The following is a 24,076-nucleotide window of genomic DNA, read 5'->3' as shown; positions in this document are numbered from 1 at the left end:
ACAGGTTGATTAACGGTTGGTTAGGTAATTGCAGATTAGCCGCTGAAGAAGCTTGTTGCGCTTTTCAAGTCAAGATATACACTAAATTGTTTACTAGAGTTGGATGATTGACAACAAACAACAGTCAATTATTTGTTACGACATTTAAAAAGGTCACTAGAGGTGGTCATAAAGGTGATCATTATCCGAGAATGATCCCTCGAAAAATAATAAAACTGTAAAAAAATAAAAATCTTGCTTCTTGACAAAAACATGACGAGAAATCATTATTATGCGAACGCATTACAAGTGGAGAGAGATAAAGTAGTTATAAGTGCGTTTGTATGATTTAAAAGAAATGCCAAAAGGATTTTAGTTAAATCCAACTCTTCGGTATATATTCTATTGAGCTTAAAATCTCGTCCCTTGGGTAAAAAAATAATTCCTAGAATGTCCATAGACAAAAACCAATGGGACTGATGAGGATTGGTGGCTCACTCCGAAACCATAGTATTCCCTGTCTTACCCCCTAGTAAATATATTAGCATCTTTCTCCACTAATAACAAACAAACTTTATTTTTATAAAAACAACAATTATGGGATTAAACCTCACTTTTTTGCAACAACAATAAAATATAATTATGGTTCTAATTCCATATTGAGTGAATTGCACATTTCTTGCTTTTGACTATTTCGTGCAGGAATAAGTTCATAAAATTCAAATAGAGAATTGGCGGGTTTTAGCTTTTTTAAATCGCTGAAGAAGATTTCCATGGAAATAATTTCAATATAATCTAAAAGATGATGCACCAGTGCAAGGGGCCGGGTATGTTGAGCTTCCTGGTTAATAACACCAATAAGCCAACAGTCGATTAACTGTTGTCTTCGTAGAAGAACGATCGTTTAATCAGAAGAAGCTGAATCGTTTGTCACAAGAAAAAAATTGTTTTAATAAATATAGCAGACTGCCAGAGTCTTGTAATTGAAACAAGTGTTTTTTAATAACCTTAACAACCAGTACCTTATAAGCAACAAGTAAGTATCGCCTGTATACTTGAGTGTTTTTTAAAAACCTTAACAATCAGTGCCTTATAAGCAACACGTAAGTATCGCCTGTATACTTGTGTTGTCTAATATATATTGTAGTTCGTCCTTGTGCAACATATACTTTCGGTTCTAGAGCTAATCTTTAGATTTAGAGCTCATACAAGTCCATACGCCTGTATCGGCGTATCTTGACGCTCGGAAAATAAACATACAGAAAAAGTTGTCTATATAGAAAAGTTTTCGATAACACCTTTTCTTTATAAAAAAAAGTTGCCGATAACACCTTTTCTTTATAAAAAAAAGTTGCCGATAACACCTTTCCTTTATAGAAAAGTTGCCGATAACAACATTTCTTTATAGATAAGTTGCCGATTAATATTTTGTCTTTGTAGAAAAGTTGTCGATTACAACTTTTCTTTATAGAAAAGTTGTCGATAGTAACCTTACAGAAAAGTTGTTGATAACAAGTTTTAGATAACAACTATTTTGTACCAAAAACACATCGTTAACCACTTTTCATCCATATATGCATTTTGGACCTTAAATCCTAAAATTAGTCAGACACAAATAATCATGTTTTTTTTTTTTCAATATTTTCTGAGTCTGGCCAAGAAGCCATTAACTGCTACTCATCTGCATATATCAGTCCGATTATTTGGGTAGGGTGAATATTTTACCCCCAGTATTTTACCCCTTGGTAACAAAACTGTCCTTTGCTCAGATTTCCTTTTACGGGGCTTGCTCTTCTTCTTCGTATGCAACAATCCTTTCGATGTGCCACAACCGAAATTATGCATTCGTTTTTTTTTCTTGACATTTGGCGGCAACAATGTGTTTGGCAAGAAGTTTTGTTGGAAAAGTCTGCCATAAGCATTTTCTTCACTCCCAGGAAACTTTTTCTTCCTCGTCCTTATTAGTTATGCAAAAGAGAAAGGGAAAGTTTTTAAATTCTGTAATTAACCCATTAATCTTTTTAGAAGACATTAAGGATTAAAAACGTCTTACATACAAATCAATGCAATGGATGTAATGGGAGATAATTTAAAAAACGTTTGTTTTTTTTTTGTCTCTCGCATAATGAGTTTCTTATTGATTACATTTCAATATTGACACATTTTTGACAGATTGAAACATATAATCTGCATAAATCATGTATCGTATTTGTAACGTAGTAAAATGATATTTTTAGTGGTAAATTCTTGAATAAAGTTGTTATCAATATTTTTTTTTCATTCGAATAAGTGTTTATTGACAATTTCTATCACAAACTCTATCTAACCGTATTATTAACACACACACGCCCTTCAAATAATAATACTACTCCATACACGTATAAATTACAGTCCATAACAGACAAGGACTAGTTCACGAAAAACTACGTTACATTGGACAATTTTGTATCTAGTCCAGAGCTGTTGCAATGGGACACGTAGTCCAGAATTTATTAATTTGCAGGATACAGACAATTGAATTATACAAATGGCACACAACCATGTCTACGATATGGTTCGGTGTCATCGTGGACGTACTGCTTTTTGGGAACACAATGCAAAAGGTCCGGCGATTAGACCGTTGGCAGTGGCACCCACGAATCACACTGGGGAATTTTGGGTGCCAATGTCGATCAAATACATAGCACATGATTGAGTAGACAAAGACAGTGTGTCAAAAAAAACAATTTATACAATTCATCTAGTTCTACGCTCTAACACATACCATTTGTTGTGGGTTAGATCATGTATTCTATTATGAGTACTATTAATAATGGTGTTTCACAGGATTTGCAAAATCCTCCCTTGCTTCGATCCCATTTAACTTATTTGACAACGCTTAATTGTATGGATATGACGCTTGAAATATATTATCAGTGCATGTCTTGCATATTTTTCAAATGTAAACAAAAATTTCACAAAAAAACACCAAATCACAGCAATTTGAGAATAGCGCTGCGCAGATTGAAGAAAACAATGCAAATAATTGATTATCCAAGAACTAAAAAATTCCATGAATTGGCAGAAAATTTAAATCACTTTCAAACTTTCAAATTTAAAATGCATTAACTACATATGTAGTTTTATAGAGACATTTCTTAGGTTAATATGTGTATGTGTACCACATTTTCTAATGACTAATTTTTCATGAATTCTACTTAAATTATAAATGTATTAAAATTTGCCAACCTGACACTGTGGGTTTAAAAATATCAATTGTACAAATGACAAAAAATTAATTAATAAAAAAGTTATTTTCTACCGGCTACATTAAAATATTTTTGCCAACGCAAAGCCTAAGCAATTTTATATTGAACATGAGTGATGGAAATTAAAACGAATGAACTGATCCTATTTTTTATTAAAGTTTTTAAAAATTAAACTTTTGTAAATGATTTATATTATGTATAAAATTAATATATTATTTTTGTTTTTGTAGATTTTGTGATTCACCATCTGAAGAATTGGATTCCAGAACTCCTAAGGGGAGAGGAAAACGAGGCCGAACTGTAACTACTCCTGATTTAAGCAATTTTACTGAAACTCGAAGTTCGGTAAGTCCATTTTTTACATTCTGTTTTCTTATTATTCAAACATTTGTGCTAGAGCTCAACAGAATATCCCAAATTCTTTTCTCTGGGACCTTTTTTCCTTTAATGGTTTAAAGAAAATTTCGATTTGCTTTTAGGAAAATGCTAATTTATTACATCGATTGAAGGAAATAATACGGGGCAAATTTTTATAAAGGAAAAATTCAAGAGGATATCCCAAAGTTAATACTGAATTGAAGGAAATAATATCCAGGCAAAATTGTATAAAAGGAAAATTCAAAAATATTTAAGAAAGGGGGAGATCGACCATATAATATCCCACAGACTAATGTTTTCACTTAGGACTTACTGGCAAGCAAGTTATGAAATATAAAGAGAAATCATGTTTAATAAATTATAAGTTTGAAAAAATTATGATGAAAATGTAAAATTGTGTTAGGAAACTGCTTCCAGCTGACGTCTATTACTTATGTAATTTAACAACTTGTCGGTTTTGAAGTAACAAATTGACGGTTTGGAGTTTCTTAATAGAAATAAACACTTACTTTTTGTTTTAATAAACATTTTGTTGGCGCCATTTCCCAACTTTACTAAGGCTGACTACCACGGATGCACAATCTCTGTTGTTGATAAGCAACTAATACTTCTTACCCATAATGCACCAACGTAAACTTCATTTCTCTAATGTATTGGTAATTGATCTTTTTCCAATCGTTAGTAATATTTGCTCCTTATATCATTTGTTCAACAGAATGATCTGGCTTCAATAATTATTCGCACCTTCTCCACGAGTAATGATCCAATTATCTTTATTTTACTTTGGTTCCACATGCTCAAATATGCTATTTGAAAGGAAAGACTTTTCTTATTTAATATTAAAATTTATTTATTTGTGTTTCAATAAACATTTCTTGTTGGTTGCAAAAATGGAAAGACAAATTTACAATTAAGTTCTTCTATGCATACAGTACCTTTTTTGCACTGTTTCTTCTTGTTAATACAATACTGATTTTTTAATCTCAAATTCTATTTCTAGCAAACAAAGGGGGAAGAATTACAAGGAACAGTTTTTATGTGGGGTATGTTCGGTTACAGTAATGCTGCTGTAGCGTTTCTCACATCAACATATTCCTCTCTTGGGACTTCGTTCCAACATTAAATTTAAATGCAATTAATTTTTAACATTATAAATAAAGTTATATAAATTGATGTATAAACTTATTACGACGCAGAAAACAGCCAAATGGAGAAGTGATGCCTCAATTTTTCGTTTTGTGGCACATGCGCTTTTGAGCCAAAATTGGGGAAGACTTCCATTTATACGACACAAGATACTATTAAATTCTTTCATCAAGTTCATCTTCACCAGATAAGGGCACTATAGTCATGGCTATTGCGGGATTCAATATCAAATATAAAAAGTAAATCTTCTCCAAGAATTGGGGAAGTTAGACCAGAAGTTGTCTTTCCAGGAGTTATTGTTGTCGTTGCATGTGCGTAGCGTCTTTATTGAGCAATAACTAATTTCATACAATTTATATAATTGGAAAGTTGTGCCCAATCTCAATATTTCTGCATTACATTTTTAATCATCCTTCAAAAATTTTAATTAATTCATCTTATCCATTACTCTCTCGATAAAAACAAAATTTCCTACAGCGGCAGCACTCATTTAACCGCAAACCATAACAGAGCCTGCTCTATGCGTTGCAGTTGGAATAGTGTGGTTTGGGCCAAGGCCTTATTCGCCCTACGCCATATCTTACTTGGTCCATCCGACCCAATCATGTTAAATTTGCCTTCATCGGCAAATATAACAGACTTCTAAAATTCAAATTTTTCGGTTTGTTGGAACAGCAGATCGATTAATAATAAGTATTTGGCTATTTTCCGTTGAGACTTTCTGAGTTCTCCGTGATGAACAAATAATTTTCTTTCGGCAATAGTTGCATGGCTTCCCATGTTTTAAATTCGTTAAAATTACTCTCTCAATTACCAAACTTGTGCGTGAAGTTTAAGAAAATAATACAATATTGTGCTTGCTATTTCATGACAAAGCCAACTGTTAAACGTTATAAAATTGTTAGTGTTGTAGAGTGGATACTTTTCACAGAGGGGTAAACTTGATGTTCTTTAACGATTATTATCTTTTTATTTTTAATTAACACGAATATTGTTATTTTTATTTCATTAATTTTAAGTTAAGACGTTAATTTTAAAATATATAAAAGGCTGACATTGAATTAATTAATTAACAATCAATAAATGCATTTTTAATATGAGCAAGTAAAGAAACATTAATACTCTCCACCATTGGATAAAGAAAACATTTTTATATTAAAATATCTGAATTGAAACGTGTTCCACTTTAAACTGCAAATACCAGTAATACCGTTTGTAAAATGCTGTTAAACTTTTCAAAAAACCATATAGTGTGTGAGGCCGTTATTTGGGGGCCATACCAAAACGGGAACCTCTATAGGCAATTTTATGCTTCAAGGAATGCCTTCGACTAAATCTTCTTAAATGCTAAATTTGAAACAATGTGGCAAAAATCATCAAATATTGGTGGGCATCGTTATATGTGCGCGGGGCTATACAAAAACGTGGACCTATACATACATTGTTTCGCCACCGGAGCTAAAACCTATTAAGAACTATAAATATCCCGAATATCTGCCCAATTTTGTGGGCTGTATCGTGATTTCAACAGATAGACGGACATCGTTAAATCGGCTTAGAAATGTATGCTGATCATGAATATAAATTAAGTCTTATATATTTATTTATTTATTTATTTATTTAAAAAAAAATATTTTTATTTATTTATCGACATCAATAACCAACTTAAAACTACTGACAACATACTTAAAGTTAATCTAATTTTGTACCTGCGTTTGGTACGTTGCTGGGTGTCGGGTATCCGCAAATGTAGCGACGCCAGCGTCTGCATTATTGTTTGCATTCCCAAATTGGGGGGAACTGCATTGTTATTTATTAAATTCCCAAGTTGATGGGAAATGCAATATTAGCTGTTTCTCAATGCAGTTTTTATTATGACATGAGTTAATTCCTCCCCTCTTAAGAACAATTGTCATCAATTGCCCGTTTTTTTTTTTTTTTTTTTTTTTTTTTTTTGAATATGGGTCGTTGACCGAAAAGTGGATGGAGTTCTATTGGCTTAGATGAGTATGGGTGCATTGGAGAATTGTGTTTCCTGTGTGTTCGCACTGGCATTGTTCATTCTGGATGAGGTATTGGATACTTTTAGGATGATGAATCCAATGACAAATGCCAGGAGTATTAATAAAAAGAGTTGATGATCCATTTATAATTGTTCCTCCTTTTTTTGTCGTTCGTGTTTCATATGTGTTATATTTAGGTGGAGCTCATTCAAACTTTCTGTAGTTAATAGGTTTTCACGGGGTTTCTTTTCAGGCGCGGGTTGAAGTATAAAAGAAATGGTTCTTATTTTTGGAGCTTCTAGATTCCGGTACGTTCTACCATCTGTGGGGATTGAGAAATTTGTGAATGGAACGGGTCCACAATATTGAGTCTCACATTGTTTATTTCAATAGTATTATTCTAGTCGTTTAATAAAATGACTCCAGGATGCCCGTTTTTTCTATTGGTGGAATGTGTTGGCTGTTGGGGAATGCAGATATCGTACTTATGCCTATTATATTAATATTATTATTCCGTAAATGTCTTTATCATTATTATTATTTGTTTATTATTTTTATAATTTGTTTTATAATTTTTTTGTACCTGGTGGTGATTTGATCCGGATAAGCTCACCAGCTGTGGCTCAGCCACGCAATGCTGCCAAATCTTTTGGCTCGGTCATCCCACCCTCATTTGATTAAAGAACTATTGAAAATGTAGCAGGAAATGCTCCGGACGAATTGCAAAATTCTAAAATCGTACCTATAGTTTCTTAACTCTTAGCGCCTTCATGGAGTTTTGTTAAAGTAACAAAACTGTTCCTTCATAAAAATAATCAATCTAATTCTGCAAATACTATTAATGAGAAGTTTGTTTCTGCAGACATTAACAACGGAATCCATACACCTTCTGATTTTAATGAAAAGAATGTTCTGCAGACAATAATAACGGAATCTCTATGCCCTTGCTTACGGAACAAATTATTGTTGTAGTGCCGCGTAAAACTATAAAAAATGGGGGCCCTATTTTTCTAGGAAAATCATGAAAATAAAAATTCCCGTTAGAGCTTCAGAATTTGAGGGAAAGTTTTTTTTTTACAAAATAAATATCCCGAATATCTGGAGGTACCGCTATATGGGGGCTATACCAAAACGTGAACCCATACATCTCATTTTCAATATCAACCATACTACACATACAAATTGTTCTCCCAAATTTTGTGGGCTGTGTCGTGATTTCAACAGACAGACGGACATCGTAACATTGGCTTAGAAATATATTTATTATTTTTATTTATTTAAGAAAAAATATTTTTATTTAAAAAGTCAACGCTAGCACAGTGACTTCATTTTTATTATTTCGACATCTATGACCAACTTAAAACTACTGACAACATACTTAAAGTTAATCTAATTTTCTACCTGCGTTTGGTACCTTGCTGGGTGTCGGGTATCCGCAATATCAACCATACTACACATACAAACTGTTCTGCCCGATTTTGTGGGCTGTATCGTGATTTCAACAGATAGACGGACATCGTTAAATCGGCTTAGAAATGTATGCTGATCATGAATATAAATTAAGTCTTATATATTTATTTATTTATTAAAAAAAAAAAATTTATTTATTTAAAAACTAGCGCAGTGACTTTATTTTTATTATTTCGACATCAATGACCAACTTAAAACTACTGACAACATACTTAAAGTTAATCTAATTTTGTATCTGCGTTTGGTACCTTGCTAGGTGTCGGGTATCCGCAAATGTAGCGACGCCAGCGTCTGCATTATTGTTTGCATTCCCAAATTGGGGGGAACTGCATTGTTATTTATTAAATTCCCAAGTTGATGGGAAATGCAATATTAGCTGTTTCTCAATGCAGTTTTTATTATGACATGAGTTAATTCTCCCCTCTTAAGAACAATTGTCCTCAATTGCCTGTTTTTTTTTTTTTTTTTTTTTTTTTTTTTTTGAATATGGGTCTTTGACCGAAAAGTGGATGGAGTTCTATTGGCTTAGATGACTATGGGTGCATTGGAGAATTGTGTTTCCTGTGTGTTCGCACTGGCATTGTTCATTCTGGATGAGGTATTGGATGCTTTTAGGATGATGAATCCAATGACAAATGCCAGGAGTTTTAATAGAAAGAGTTGATGATCCATTTATAATTGTTCCTCCTTTTTTTGTCGTTCGTGTTTCATATGTGTTATATTTAGGTGGAGCTCATTCAAACTTTCTGTAGTTAATAGGTTTTCACGGGGTTTCTTTTCAGGCGCGGGTTGAAGTATAAAAGAAATGGTTCTTATTTTTGGAGCTTCTAGATTCCGGTACGTTCTACCATCTGTGGGGATTGAGAAATTTGTGAATGGAACGGGTCCACAATATTGGGTCTCACATTGTTTATTTCAATAGTATTATTCTAGTCGTTTAATAAAATGACTCCAGGATGCCCGTTTTTTCTATTGGTGGAATGTGTTGGCTGTTGGGGAATGCAGATATCGTACTTATGCCTATTATATTAATATTATTACATATTTTAATTTCATTTTAATCTAAGCATTTGTTCCTTATTCCGTAAATGTCTTTATCATTATTATTATTTGTTTATTATTTTTATAATTTGTTTTATAATTTTTTTGTACCTGGTGGTGATTTGATCCGGATAAGCTCACCAGCTGTGGCTCAGCCACACAATGCTGCCAAATCTTTTGGCTCGGTCATCCCACCCTCATTTGATTAAAGAACTATTGGAAATGTAGCAGGAAATGCAAAATACCCTAAGATTGTTTGTGTTCTTATATTGCTCCAAATTCAGATACTGACATTTATATTAAACATTTACCCTTGATAAAAGAGGTTTCCTTAAATCATTTCTCAAACGCGGAAATGATTTGTCTTGGGGATTTCAATCTACCTAATCTAGCATAGGCTTCAGTAGAAAATATTGTAGATTATGCACCAGTCTTTTCTACAGAACTTTCTGCTGAGATGTTATATTTTTGGGAAATCATATTTGATCAATGTCTTTATCAAATAAATTCTGTCTGCAACGCGAAAGGTAAAATATTGGATTTTATTTTTTCTTCAAACATAACTTCTTCTGTGTGCAGAAACCCTCCTTTCTAGAAATATATACAACTCTTAAAATTCTGTATGTTATTCAAAAAGAAAAGTCCGTTCATTTCCCAATATGATTCGGTAGTAGAAAATCATGTGAACTCAATGACATAGCAGACATGTTTGCGGATTTGTTTCAAAGTACGTATTTCAGACATTCCACTACGGGTGTAAAATATATTTATAGTATAAATAAACTTAATAAGTTTCCTTGTAAGTCCATAAGGATAAATACCGTATTTATCTAGTAGAGACACAAACCATTCTGTTAACAGAGCCATTAACAAAGCAATGTTAAACTTAACAGAAAATATAAAACATTTTGTTTATGAGTGGAGAACGATGGTAATGTTTACCAGGGGGTAAGGCAGGGAATACCTAGGTTTCGGAAAGAGCCACCAATCCTCATCAGTTCCCTTGTTTCTTGTCTGGGATATTCTCCCCAGAAGTTATTTTAAAAATAACTTCTATGACAAAAAACATTTTTTACCCAAGTGACGAGATCGTAAGCTCAATAGAAGAGGAACAAAAGAATTATATAAAACTAAAATTCTTTTGGAAAATCTTCTAAATCTTACAACCGCACTTATAAACTTATAAACAATAATGGGATTTTGCCTGACGATTTTGCAACAACAAAATACTATGGTATCCCAAACAAGCAAGCCAAACACTGTTCTATTAATAGACACAGGCACGGTCGACGAAGGGGTTTTTGTTGTAACAGACAAAACGAACTTACATGGTTATGTTACTTCGTTCAGGTTGAACGAAAGCATAACAAAGTGGAGAAAGATGTAAATGTTTATAAGTGCGGTTGTAAGATTTAGAAGATTTTCCAAAAGAATTTTAGTTTTATATAATTCTTTTGTTCCTCTTCTATTGAGCTTACGATCTCGTCACTTGGGTAAAAAATGTTTTTTGTCATAGAAGTTATTTTTAAAATAACTTCTGGGGAGAATATCCCAGACAAGAAACAAGGGAACTGATGAGGATTGGTGGCTCTTTCCGAAACCTAGGTATTCCCTGCCTTACCCCCTGGTAAACATTACCATCGTTCTCCACTCATAAACAAAATGTTGTTTTTATAAAAACAACAATAATGGGATTTTGCCTGACGATTTTGCAACAAAAAAAAAAAAAAAAAAAGAAAATATAAAAAATTGTTACATTTTTAAATTTCTATTTTCTAAAGTTTAGTCATCAATATTTTTTTTATGATAGACAATGACTATAACTTTAATTATAAAATGTATGAAAAGCTGTCTTGCTACGGGTGTTGTAAAAGACAAAACCAACTTACATGGTTATGCTACTTCGTTCAGGTAGAACGAAAGCATAACAAGGGGAGAAATATGTAAATGTTTTTAAGTGCGGTTGGAAGATTTAGAAAATTTTCCAAAAGAATTTTAGTTTTATTTAATTCTTTGGTTCCTTTTCTATTGAGCTTACGAAAATGTTTTTTTTTTGTCCCTGGAAAACATTACCATCGTTCTCCACTAATAAACAAACGTTCCTTTTATAAAAACAACAATAAAGGGATTAAGTCTGACCATTTTGCAACAACAAAATACTATGGTATCTCGAACAAAAAGCCAACACTGTCCTATATAAAACAAAAATAAATAAAAATTTGTTAAATAAAATTGTCTGACTTGGGATCGAACCCGGGACGCAGACAGCACAACGTGTTGCAATGCGACCCGCTTGACAGTTAGCCTACTGTAGCACTGGCATCTGAGTATAAGAAATCATTTTGCATCAAATCAGAACAGTTTTGCCTCTCATCAAAATAGAAAAAATCTATCAAATATGTGTATTTATTTTTGCAAATAAATCCCGTTAGTTTTTCCTTTCTTGGGTAAAAGGGACAGACATGTAAACTAAACAAATCTGTGTCAGTTTGTGTGTGGTGGATTTACAAAATTGAAGACTTTTTGTTATTGTGTTTCATTGTTTGTATCTAGAACTTGTAATTTATCTTGATGAATGTTATTATCCAATTTCTAAATATCAGAGCCAGAAAAGATCTACTAAATTTGGCATTTTTGTTGTTGTTTATTCGAGAATTGGAATTTCTATTGTGCTACACATAACAAACGTTGCATAGTTATAACCAAAACAAAAAATAGGGAAACATTGAAATATATTTTACAACCGGTGAAACTAAGTTTCATAATTCTATATCTCGCAAAAGTTTTAAAAAATAAAATTAATATAAATGAGGTATGCGAAATATAAAGTGGACCATTAATAATTATTTACTATTTGTTTATGTAGAAAAATAGGTTTAAAATTAAACCATTAGCCTTGTGATTTCATGGCAATAATTTGCAAGCTCTCAGTTCGTTTAGGTCAACTTTACTCTATTTTGCATACTTTTGTGTTAATGAACGATTTCCAGGAACTTTGCAACAACTCATACAAATTAATCTCAAAATATATTTAATAATATTCCTTTTGGAGTTAATAATGTGCTAACTTCGAATATAATGTCAGCCATCTTTCTATAAAATTTCGCTAGGAAAAGATATTTTATTCGGTTAAAATGTATTTTTTGTGTCTTTCATGGGCCTTACGCATTGATAAGGCAATGTATATTTCTAGTAGAGACGTAAAATTGAAAAGACTCGACACAATTAAAAAATCAATAGGGATTTTTTGAAACTTTAAAGAACTCTGTAAACAAGAATATTATTATAAAAATATAATTATTATAATTATTTTCTAATTCCGACCTAAAGACGAAAAGTGGCGGAAAAAAATTCCATTGGACGTTAAAAATAACCAAAAATCGAGCGTGTTGGAGTGATTTTTAACTTTTAGACATATTTAAAAACTTAATTCTATCTGACGATTATTGTCAAAAAGTACCATCTTACTTAATTTTACCAAATACCTCGGAATCTGTACACTCTTCCTACACATTTTATTATGCCAATGGATAGTACTCTTCATAAGCTTCCCACTCAACAATTTTCTATATGTTCTGTTAAGTTTAATATTGCTCTGTTAATGGTTCTCTTAACAGAATGGTTCGTGTCTCCGCTAGATAAATACGGTACTTACCTTAATGGACCTTTTCCCTGTATCATTCTCACATCAGAGGAAGTGTTGAATGGTTTACTGTCATTGAAATGTTCCAACTCACCGGGTCCAGATGGTGTACCGTCTTTCATTTTAAAAGCGTGATACTTCGCAAACCTTAGGCTATTTTCCTGTCATTTGGCGTTCGAGCTTTATTATTCCACTGCATAAATTAATAGAATTGGTCTGTAATGTTCACTAGAGTATCCAATTATCGGGTTTAGGTTTTGTTGATCAAAAAATTGATCGATTTTGGGGGTTTTCATTTGTTCGATAAATCGATGAAGAGTCTTAAACTGCTCGAATGATACGATTAATCAAATAAGACGAACAACTCGAATAATTTCTGTATACCTGACAGTTAAAATTAATCGATTATTTATTATTCGAAATTTAGTTGTTGTTGTTGTTGTAGCAGTAGTACATATATGTGTTTGCGTTCTGCTAATCTGGTTCCAGCTCCAGGTTTAGAAATTCGGCTACTTTGACGGGCTGTAGCCAGAGATCTTCTGGAGTGAGTTGGGTAGGTTTGGCTGTGCAATTAAAGAGGTGTAGCGTATTGTGCGGGCCTGTATCGCACGCCGGGCGCCAAAACTACCCTGGTTTGTCTAGGCAGTTGACGTTCTTCAGCTGCAATGGATGGGGGGTGGACTCCGAGGACGGCATTCACTTTAAAACTGCTAATAGCATCCGCGACTGCATCGGTGTGAATGCCACTCAGACCTGCCTTATAGGCTTCTTGATCTAGAGGTTCTCTCTTATAGCGCTGGACCTCCCTCTCTAGATCATGTATGTCCTTCCTGACACGCCTGGGTGGGGGAGATTTATCCACCATATGATGGTTGGGATGACTCTCACGGTAACACCCAAGCAGGTACTGCAACGAAAGCATATGATTATGCTGACGTAAGGGAAGGACTTTCGCCTCCTCATGTAGATGGTCCACTGGTGTCATGAGGAGGCACCCTGTCACAGTTCTCAGGGCAGCGTTCTGACAGGTCTGGATATGCTTCCACTGCGTAGCACTAGTATTCGCAGACCACACTGGAGCCGCATAGCTGACCACAGACCGACCTATCGCGTTATAAGAGGTCAACAAGGTTTCTTTGTCCGCACCCCAAGAGCTGCCGGCTAGCGCCTTGAGGACCTTGTTCCTACTTTTCATCTTGTCGCAGATAGCTGTGACTTGCGCGGACGACTTGAACATGCTGTCGAACGTGACCCCAAGAATCTTGGGGTAGTTCGTGGTCGGTATTAGATTCCCCTCGACCTGAACATTCAGCTGTGTTCTCATCTCCGCAGACCATGTGGTGAAGAGTGTGGCCGTTGATTTCGTGGCGGATATTTTCATATTCCTCGCGTGGAAGTATGCGGCAAGCTCTGTGAGATAGGGGTTCAACCTTTCGCATATGTCATCGACCACTGGACCCGACGCCATGATCGTACAATCATCCGCATACGTTACGATCTCAATGCCGTCTGGAGGCCGGAAAGGTACAGGTTAAACAGTTCCGGAGATATCACCCCACCTTGGGGAACTCCCTGTTTCACTCTACGGGCTTTGGACTTCTTGTTCCGGAATTTCACGTACGACTGGCGTCCACACATATAGTTGATTATCCAACGTTTCAAACTTGGCCGGAGGGTAGTTCTCTGCACGTCCTCGAACAGTGTGGCATGATTGACCGTATCAAATGCCTTTGATAGGTCAAGGGCTACCAACACTGTTCTGTCACACGGCCTGTTCTGGTTCAGTCCTCTACTAATATGTGTGGAAATGGAGTGTAATGCTGTTGTGGTACTGTGTTGTGGGCGGAATCCGTGCTGGTGGTTGGCAACTGTACAGCTTTCTCTAATGCTGGGGAGGAGTAAAGCCTCAAGAGTCTTTGCTACTGGCGACAAAAGCGAAATCGGCCTGTACGATTCGCCTTTACTGGCATCCTTGCCTGGCTTCAGTAGCGGGACCACCTGGCCCATTTTCCAGGTTTCGGGCACTATGTGGGTGGCTAGCGACAAATTGAGAACTTTAGTTAAGTACTCGACTCCCGGCGTATCCAGCTGCTTCAACATTACCATTGAGATTCCGTCTGGGCCCAACGCTTTGGATGACTTAGCGTTACGGATGACATTTGCAACATCACCCATCGTAAACTGTGGTGGTTCCTCCTCGGCGGGAAGAGATCTGATACGACATAGTACTCTTCGCTTCGCCCTATCGCTCTCGGGGTGCTCGACAAATTGTCGATTAAAATATTCCGCGCACCTCTTCGGATCAGTCACCGTTACGTCGTTAAAAATGACTGAGGTCCTATCATCCTTTTTTCCAGGGTTCGAGAGCGACTTAACCGTTACCCACAGCTTACTCATATCGGTTCCAATGTTGCAGCACTTCAGATGGTCTAGCCACTTTTTCCTCTTATGCTCCTGTACCAACCGGTTGACTTCCACTGTCAAATCACTGATTCTAGGATCAGTAGGGTTGGTACGACGGAGATCATCACGCTCGTTTGCTAATCCCGCTGCCTCTGCTGGGAAGTTTGGTCTTATCTCGGGTATTCGACCAGCAGGTATATAGCGAGCGGTTGCAGCTTTGATGATGTTTCGGAAAATCCTTTCTGCTACCCGAACATCAGAAGGGTTGGGCAGTTCTCTGAAGCGGCGGTTGGTGAATTCTCTGAACTCTGGCCAGTGAGCTTTCCCATGGTTAATGAAAGTGCGGCGTTCAGATGTTATGAAGTCGGGCGACCTGCTTATGGAGACGATTATCGGGAGATGGTCTGAGCCAAGAGAAATGACGGGTTGCCAAGTCACGTCATTTATCAGACCGGGTGACACTATGGTTAAGTCTGGCGAACTGTGACACTCTCCTCTTATTCGGGTGGGGGCATCCTCGTTAACCGTGCAGAATGTGGAGCAGTCAATCTGCTCTGCCAGCGCTGATCCCCTCTGGCCATTACCTAGGACGGAATGCCACAACTCATGGTGGGCATTAAAATCCCCTAGTACCAGGCGGTTATTGCCTACCAATAATGGGCTAATATCAGGCAAATAACGCGGTTCACAGCTATTAATCGGCGGGATATACACATTAAGCACCTCTACCTCGGCAGTTCCACACTTGACTGCTACCCCCATACATTCCATGTATGGGTCACTAGAGACTAGCTCAAGCGAGGTAGGTCTGTACTGAACAGAATGGTGTAACAGGAACGCTAATCCCCCACCTCCACTTCTGGTGCGATCCTTCCTTAGTACGTTGTAACCATAACAACGTTGTAGGCTGCAATTTTCATTCACCGCTGCGATCTTAATATTCCTCCGACTAATAAATTCAACTATCTCATCTATTTTGCCTCGAAGTCCGTTGCAATTGAATTGCAAGAATGCAGCACAATCCGGAGTTGGAACAGCAACATGTGGCGTTAGGTGCTGCGGTGTTGGTTGCTGTTCTGGAGACTGCGGTGGAGTGCCATACTCCGACGACGTCTCAGATGAGGACGACGAATAAGTGGACTCGCTGGGGACTACGTTACTGCAGCAAGTCGCAACATAATCCCTTTCGCTGTAGTCTCGCAAACGCATTAGTCCGGAACAGTTCTTGAAGTGCACCCATTCTCTGCATCCATTACATCGCACCGAAACAGATCTGTGGTGGATGACGTTCTGACAAACCGACCATAACCAAGGTCCGGGGTTTTCCTCAATCCCGGCACGGACCAATAAAATCCGGAGCAAGCATTCCGGGATATGCTGCTCCCAATGCAGAAAAATAAACAAACACAAACATGTACATACTGGGTTGGCAGCCGCTGGCCGAAACTGGGATCTTGGTGTTTCGGGTCAATCCGGTATCGTAGAACCTGCTGCCGTGGGATTCGAAATTTAGTAAATTTTCTTAATCGAAAAATTATTCGAAAAAAATTCTCCGATTAATTGAACAACGATTACTCGATTGAACACTCTAATGTTCATACGGGATTCTCAAATGATCTCCAAACTGATATTATATATACTGATGTGTGCATAATTTGTTTTTTTTTTCTTTTGTTCTCGATCGATCCCAGCGCCCCTCACACCTGCTCCTGCCGGCCGAAGGGGGCACCACCCAATTACGTAGGGAGCGCGTACAACCCATAGTCCGAACTATGGAGGGTTAGTAGGCTAGGGAAACCAGCTATAGTTAGACATCAGCCGTTTGAACAAATTATAAAATAAAAAGAACATATAGGAAAAATACATCACATAATTAATAGATAAAGTAGAGTGTCTGACAACTACTTGATTTATTAATAGAGATTTAAAATAGCATGTTTAATAACATGCAAAGGTTCGGTCAATGATATCTTAGTATATAACTTGTTATAGATATCACATAAACACCTCATAGGATTATGTGATTCATAATTCGATTTAGCCAAAGAAAGTTTTAGTGGTAAGTAATTTCGCTTATTACGAGAAGGAATATTAAAATTTAATTCACCGTTAAAAACTGAGAATCGATTTCACTACGCAAATTTTTTATTATGAATAAAGCTCGTAACATTAATCTTATATTTTCCAGTGTCGGAAGATCAAAAAATTTTAGGCGATCTTCATATGGTGGAAGTGTTTCATTTACATCCCGTCCTAATCCTCTGATTGCGAATAAAAGGAATTGTGTTTGTACCGATTCCAATTTCGAAGAACATGTTTTATAAAAAGGACTCCACAATACACAACCGTACTCTAAAATATGCCGAAACAGGGTAGTTTAGACCACCGTTTTATAAAATCTAGCAAAGACTTGGCTTTATTTACATATGAATCAATATGTAAATTAGAACGCAATTTGTTGTCTAAAATTACGCCAAGATCAACGAATGAATCTACATTGTCCTATTTGTGAGAGCCATCATTATTAAAAGGTTGTGCTCTAAACAAAGTCAATTCTTTGAATTTCTTTAGATTTATTGTCAAACCATTAGCACTGCACCAATTTACGAGAGAACACATATGCTGCAGTAAGTGAGAATAATTTGGGGGAAATAATTTAATCTGCTAATAGTATACGCGTAGTTACCATAATAATTGGATAAAGGCTCAATATACGTAGTTTGAAAGAATTTCGCAAACAAATTTGCTATTTCAACGTGGCACCCTGACTTCCTACAACCAAGTTTCATGCTACTAGGAAATTCGCGAAGTTAACGTTTTGAATTTACAAATTTATTAAAGTTTTTAGGATTCCTCTAAAAGTCATTTTTCGTAAATAATTTAAATAAGCCTTTAAATTTTCAACATTATATTTATTTCGAGTTCTTGAATAACTTGTGTTCACGGATAAGTGAACATGTTTTTACAATAAAAGAGAATAGCGGGGCTACCTAGTGTCGATGAGAGGGATTTGTTAAACAGAGATCTTCTTAATACAGTCCACATTAAATAAGATAAGAAAATGTGGTGAGCAGACTTTTGAGTTAGAAATAAATAATACAGAATTTTGAATTGCTGCATGTGTTATGGTGGAGTTAGATTATGGAATGTAATATTTACTCAGACTGATAAGCAAGTGCAGCATGTTTGCTTGCCACAAATGTGAGATAGCTATGCGTGTTTATGACCTCCCCCTAAGGTTTATGGTGGCATGGTGCATATGTCATATTAAGTCATATTATCATAAGTAGTTTTTAAGAAATATTTTTAATAAATAAATCCAGTGTCTTACAAACGCTCAAATGGTAAAGACTTTGCGTCTTTTAATTATTGATACCGGTTTACAACTTGTATAATTTAAAGTGGTATTACATTCTTTGAATTTTTTAAATAGCCTAATTTTTATGTTTCGTAAGCGCATAAGATGTGAGGTAAACCAAATTGGTCCGAATCAGGATAGAACTTCAATAATGGAACGGACATAGCGAACGCATTATTGAGTACACTGTGACAAGTTTAAACTTGCAGATCTATGTTACCTTCACTAGCCCAATTCGAATTGGACAATAAAGAAGGAAGGAATATTAGTCGTAGAAAAATTTAACTTGTGAGGATTAGTTTGTATATTTGCACAGTTTGTTTGAATATTAATTCAAGATTTATGATAAGCGTTAATACGGGTGAATATTTGAAATTTCTTTAGTTAATTCAGAATGTTTTAAATAAATGCTCGAATCAGAAAATCAAAGGAATGTAGGAACGCGTTATATAAATAGTTTGGTTAACGTAAGCTAATTTCAAACACACAAAAACAACATTTTAATTTTCGGTAAGCATAACACACTCAGAGGAAATGTAATTGTGAACTGCTATGAGTACTCTTTGTAACATGAGTTTCAAATTTAACGTACTGTGCAGTACTTAACATTGTATCATACTGAAAACCGTAAGTCAATCAATAAGACAGTGATTATTAAATACTACAGTGCATTCTCTCCCTTATTTCAACGTACCATTGAATAAGGTTTGCTTAAGCAAGTTAATCGTCATCATCATTCCTTTCAATCGATCCACCAACCAGCAAAGAGCTCGAAAAATATTTGTGAGAGTTAAAATTATTAACTTGATCAGTTTTGTACATATTTGTAAAATTTATTATAAAAATTTATTTTATAAAATTGCTGAAGTTATTCTAAAACTATTACTTACCCTATACGGACATAGCCAACATTAAGTATGTAAAAAATCGAGAGGTAAATATTTCATTTTTTGAAGTGTTCAACTTAAGTAAACTATTTTATTACCAAAAAGGTACCCCATAATCGTCACGCGGTCCACGTGATTTTTTTGTTACCTCTACCAGAGGTTAGCCATTCCTTATATCACGGGAAACAAGAACAAAATCAATTATTTTAAAGGTAATCAAAACGAATATTTGGTTCCGCGAATTTGTCTGAAATATTTTAACTTTTTCCTCGCAGGTTATGAAACCTCTTTTTTACCTCCACAAATCCAGAGCAAGTTCGATTTTCATGTACAGGATCCAATAGCATGATCTGTCTTTGCTGTTTATCTACCAGAAGTTAAGTTTGGTTGTATCTAAAACCGCAAAGACAAACAGTTTGATAATTTTAATTGTACATCTTCCCGAAAATTGGTGCCAAAACTTCCAAAATCACGTCAGCGAAAACTACATTTTCGAAGTCCCAAATTGAAGTCGGCTTATTCAATTAAATAAGTTGTAAGACGCTGTAAAATGTTATAATTTACCTCCTGCAATTGCTACAAATTATTAAAATTACAAATTCTTAACCTTTAACTTCTGAGGTGGTGGTAAATTTTACCCTCCCTTCACATCTTCTTGAAATTCTCTATTCTATTACAATGAATAAACATTTTGTTTACATAAAAAAATGTTTTTTTTTTACTTATTGTAATTTAAAATATACAAGCTTACTTTTAAAAAACAAATTATTATCAAATAAAATTGTTAACAAAGTTTTTTTTCTATAATATTTAAAGGGGTAAAATTTACCACCACGTTATAAAATATGTCACCTCAGAAGTTAAAGGTTAATGTATCAACGCAACTTTATACCAGCCTGATTAAAACACTTTTGGTTTGACTTTCAATAGTCGATAAAAAAAAGACTTCTTGTTTTCTTTTCTTGTAGCTTCTGCTACCACTTTATTTGAGTACTATTCTTAGACTAACTGAAAAACATAATTTTGGTTTTACTTATTAAATCAAAGTGCTTATTAAGCGTTCTTGTTCTTTTGCACGTTTATTATTGTATTTGACAAATATTGATTACTTGCATACGCGTGTTAAATCAAATTATATTTCTCAACATTTTAGCTTGCAAGGTAAATTGCTAAAGCTGCAATTTCTGGGATCAACAGCATAAGTGTGCTGAATTATATTTCCGAACAAGTAAGCACACAACAAAAAGTTACAACAAAAATAATAATAAAGAAACAAGTGCATGTTATTTAAGAAATGTGTATGTTATTTAAATTGGGACGCGATGGGGTGATATCGTAACACCCCCTCCGTTAAATTGAGGCTCCGACGAAATTTGGAGAATGGTTGCCCTTCTTTTACAAAATATAGGAATAATAAGCAATATAATTAATATTGATATTGTGGTGCTATTTGTAACTATATTAAATATTCTATTAATTTCTTGGGTTCTGGTAAAATTATCTTTATATTTTATTTTTTATATATATATATAGGTCTTCTAGATTTATTTCATTATATGTTCTATTTTCTTTTATTTCTTTTAAAAGAGAAGTTTGTATTAATTTTTCTTTAACTATTAGTTTTTCATTTTTGAATGTTACGTTTCCAACATTGATAAAGCAATTTTCGAATTTAATTATAAAGGTTTTACTTACATTAGTATATTTTCTTACAGAATGACAAGTATTAGTGAAATTGCCAAAGAAATTTTTAAGTATAAATATTCCTTCCTTCAATTATTTTACTTCTGTGTTCTTATTATCTTTAAGGATACAATTTGCTGTTTTATTTTTCAAAATGCCTAAGATACATAGGTCTGTAATTTTTTTAAGGTTTTTATATAAACAAGTTTTATTTGAATAAGATGCGTTTTGCTTATCGTCTATTAAAATTTTATTTTATTTAAGAAGAATTGATTTATTCATGTTATTAGGCATTGGTTCGAGGATTATTTGTTCAAAGGATAATTTGGAAAATTGGGGAATGGAGAGGATGATAATAATTTGGTCTTTTTCAAAGGAAACGGCAACTTTTGTCTTAGTATATTTTTCTAAGTCGTCTCTTATTTTGTCTAGTTTACTAGTAAATATAACTCCTGCAATGTCATCGATATGATTTTTGAGTAAACTTATGTCGTTGTTAATTTGGTAAATGTGTTTAAGAAAATCTATTTCGTCCTCTAATGAAGATATCCTATTTTCAATTTCATTGCGGTACTTATTAATTTACGTTTTAACTATATATATTGTTGTCTATTAATATGAGTTGTTATATTTTGAATCTGAGTAGAAAGAATTTTACTTCTGCGCGCAATGTTTCCTATATCGTTTGTGTTAGAATTAGAAATTGTCGTTAAATTTGTAAGATAGAATCTGATTTCCTGTTCGTCATCGCTGCCCATATTTCCTTTTATAAATATCAACCCTTTGCCCAATCCATTTATTAAACCTCGTCTAATTCTAAAATTTGGTGATAAATTTCCTAATTTAATTTTCAAAATATGAAAACTTTTTATAGTTGTATCCAGTAACGACGTTGAATCCAATATTGAGCAATGTAATGAATTAATATTATTCTCTATTATTTCTATAGTATTGTAGTAATTTGTTACATTAATAATATGATATATTCTTCGGTAATGATCGATGATCCTTATGTTGCCGCCTTTAATTGGGATGTATCCTTCGTTCATAGATAAGTCGTGTATTTCCATTAGCAGTTGATAATGTTCACAATTGAAGTGAGTAACAAAAGATTTATTTGTAATTTTATCTAAACATATAATGTAGTAATTATATTATGTTGAAGTCTGTTGCTAGTTAATGTTTTGAAATTTCTTTTTTTTTATATGCGACTTATAATATTTTAGATTCCTATCTGTTACTACATGGTAAGAGTCTAGTTCGGTCACAATAACTTTTCGAAATTTAGAATGGTTTTTTCCACCACGTTTATCATTTAAATAGACTGGACCCGTTTGGATGTCTACATTCTCGCGGGTTTCATTTAGTTTGTTTATGATCCTTTCTTTGGTTTTCATTATTTTTTCTTTAATTAGCGGATATTCATTTTGGCTTATCTTTCCATTTATAAAATCTATTGGTTTCTTATTAGTTGTCGAATGAATCGTATTATTATAATACATTATGATTCAATACAGTTTTTCTTCAACACTTTCTGTTTCTCGGTTGGGGGAGGGTCATGTTTTAAAATTCGTTCATTAATGGTATTGTGGAGTCTTTCGACGTCTGCATTTGAAGTATGGTTATTATTTGAGGTATAGTGAATTTCAATTTCTTGCTCCCTTAAAAACTCTCGATCCATGATCTATTTTTTATCCTAATAGCTTGAGCATGTTTTGAGAATTTGTCTAAAAATGTAAGAAAGAGTATTTTTTTTTTTCGAACGATCCCACGCCTCACATTCCCATCCCTGCCGACCGAGGGGGCGACCTCCCTTTACGGAGGGATCGCGCACACATCATGATCCGCATCATAGTGGGAAATTGTTTGCACTAATTTGAACCTTTTCAAAAAAATCCATTTTCAAGTAGTTTAACGCTCAAAAATTCATATATTTTTTACATTTGGCTGGAAAATCAGCGATAACCCACAGATGTAATAAACTAGATCTAAGTAATATTGAATTAAATATCATCGCAAATATGAAACATGAGCATGAAATAGCTAACTAATAATAATTTCAGGGTGAGATAAAAAACTCCAACAAAGTCAAACGCCATAATTTTAACATTTTTTTTTTTTTAATTTTATTGAATGAAAGCAAAAATGTCGGAAATAGCATTAAATTTTAGAATGGCCTTCAAACGGCCAATGAAACCGTCACCCGCTGGCCGAATGTTGCTCTGCGGTATTTTGGCCCTTCCCAGCGAAGCGCTTGCTTGAAGTGATCGACTCTTTGGCATTTTTAGTGCTAACTTGCTTTCCAAAATACTCCAGACACAAGAGTCCAACGGATTAGTATCCGGAGATTTTATTGGCCATTGTGCACTGGAAATGAAGCGAGGAACCTCATTTTGTACCCAATCTTGGGTGGCGCGTGCTGAGTGCGATGGTGCTTAGTCGTGTTGGAATGTCCAAGGTCGAGTTTTTGCGTGCCCAAGGCCCTCCAGAATATTTTCGCGATAATATTCGGCATTTTTTCTGATGCCACGGTCAATTAATACGAGCGGAGAGCGACCAACGGCTGTTATGGTGGCCCACACCATCACCATGGCCGGCGCTTGAGTTCTGGTGGCCAACCGAAGGTGCACATTTTCAGCTGACATCTTTGGCAAGTAAATGCGATCATTTTATTAGTTTACAAACTGCTAGACCACGAAATTCGGCATTTCACCACTTTCGGCCAAGCAAAGCAACTCTAAAGCTCTTTTGAGTCTATTTTCTTTCTGTTGCGGTGTAAGTTGTTGCACTTTTTGGAATTTCAATGGCTTTACGCCGAGCTCATTTTTCAATGGTAC

The 24,076-nt window shown here is 34.7% G+C and overlaps 1 protein-coding gene across 4 annotated transcripts in view; it reads left to right on the top strand.

The window, feature by feature from the left end:
- Positions 1-24,076, top strand: part of LOC101893228 (mucin-2) — a 345,912-nt gene that overhangs the window by 120,336 nt on the left and 201,500 nt on the right. For all 4 annotated transcript variants that reach the window (XM_059127347.1, XM_059127350.1, XM_059127346.1 and 1 more), the window contains one exon: positions 3,458-3,572. In XM_059127347.1, coding sequence (XP_058983330.1) covers positions 3,458-3,572 — 115 coding nt within the window. The remainder of the gene's footprint in view (positions 1-3,457; positions 3,573-24,076) is intronic.

This window comes from Musca domestica, unplaced genomic scaffold, assembly GCF_030504385.1.
Source record: "Musca domestica strain aabys unplaced genomic scaffold, Musca_domestica.polishedcontigs.V.1.1 10, whole genome shotgun sequence".
Lineage (NCBI taxonomy): Eukaryota > Metazoa > Arthropoda > Insecta > Diptera > Muscidae > Musca > Musca domestica.
The sequence above is the reverse complement of the archived record's forward strand: the minus strand, read 5'-3'. Positions and strand labels throughout refer to the sequence as shown.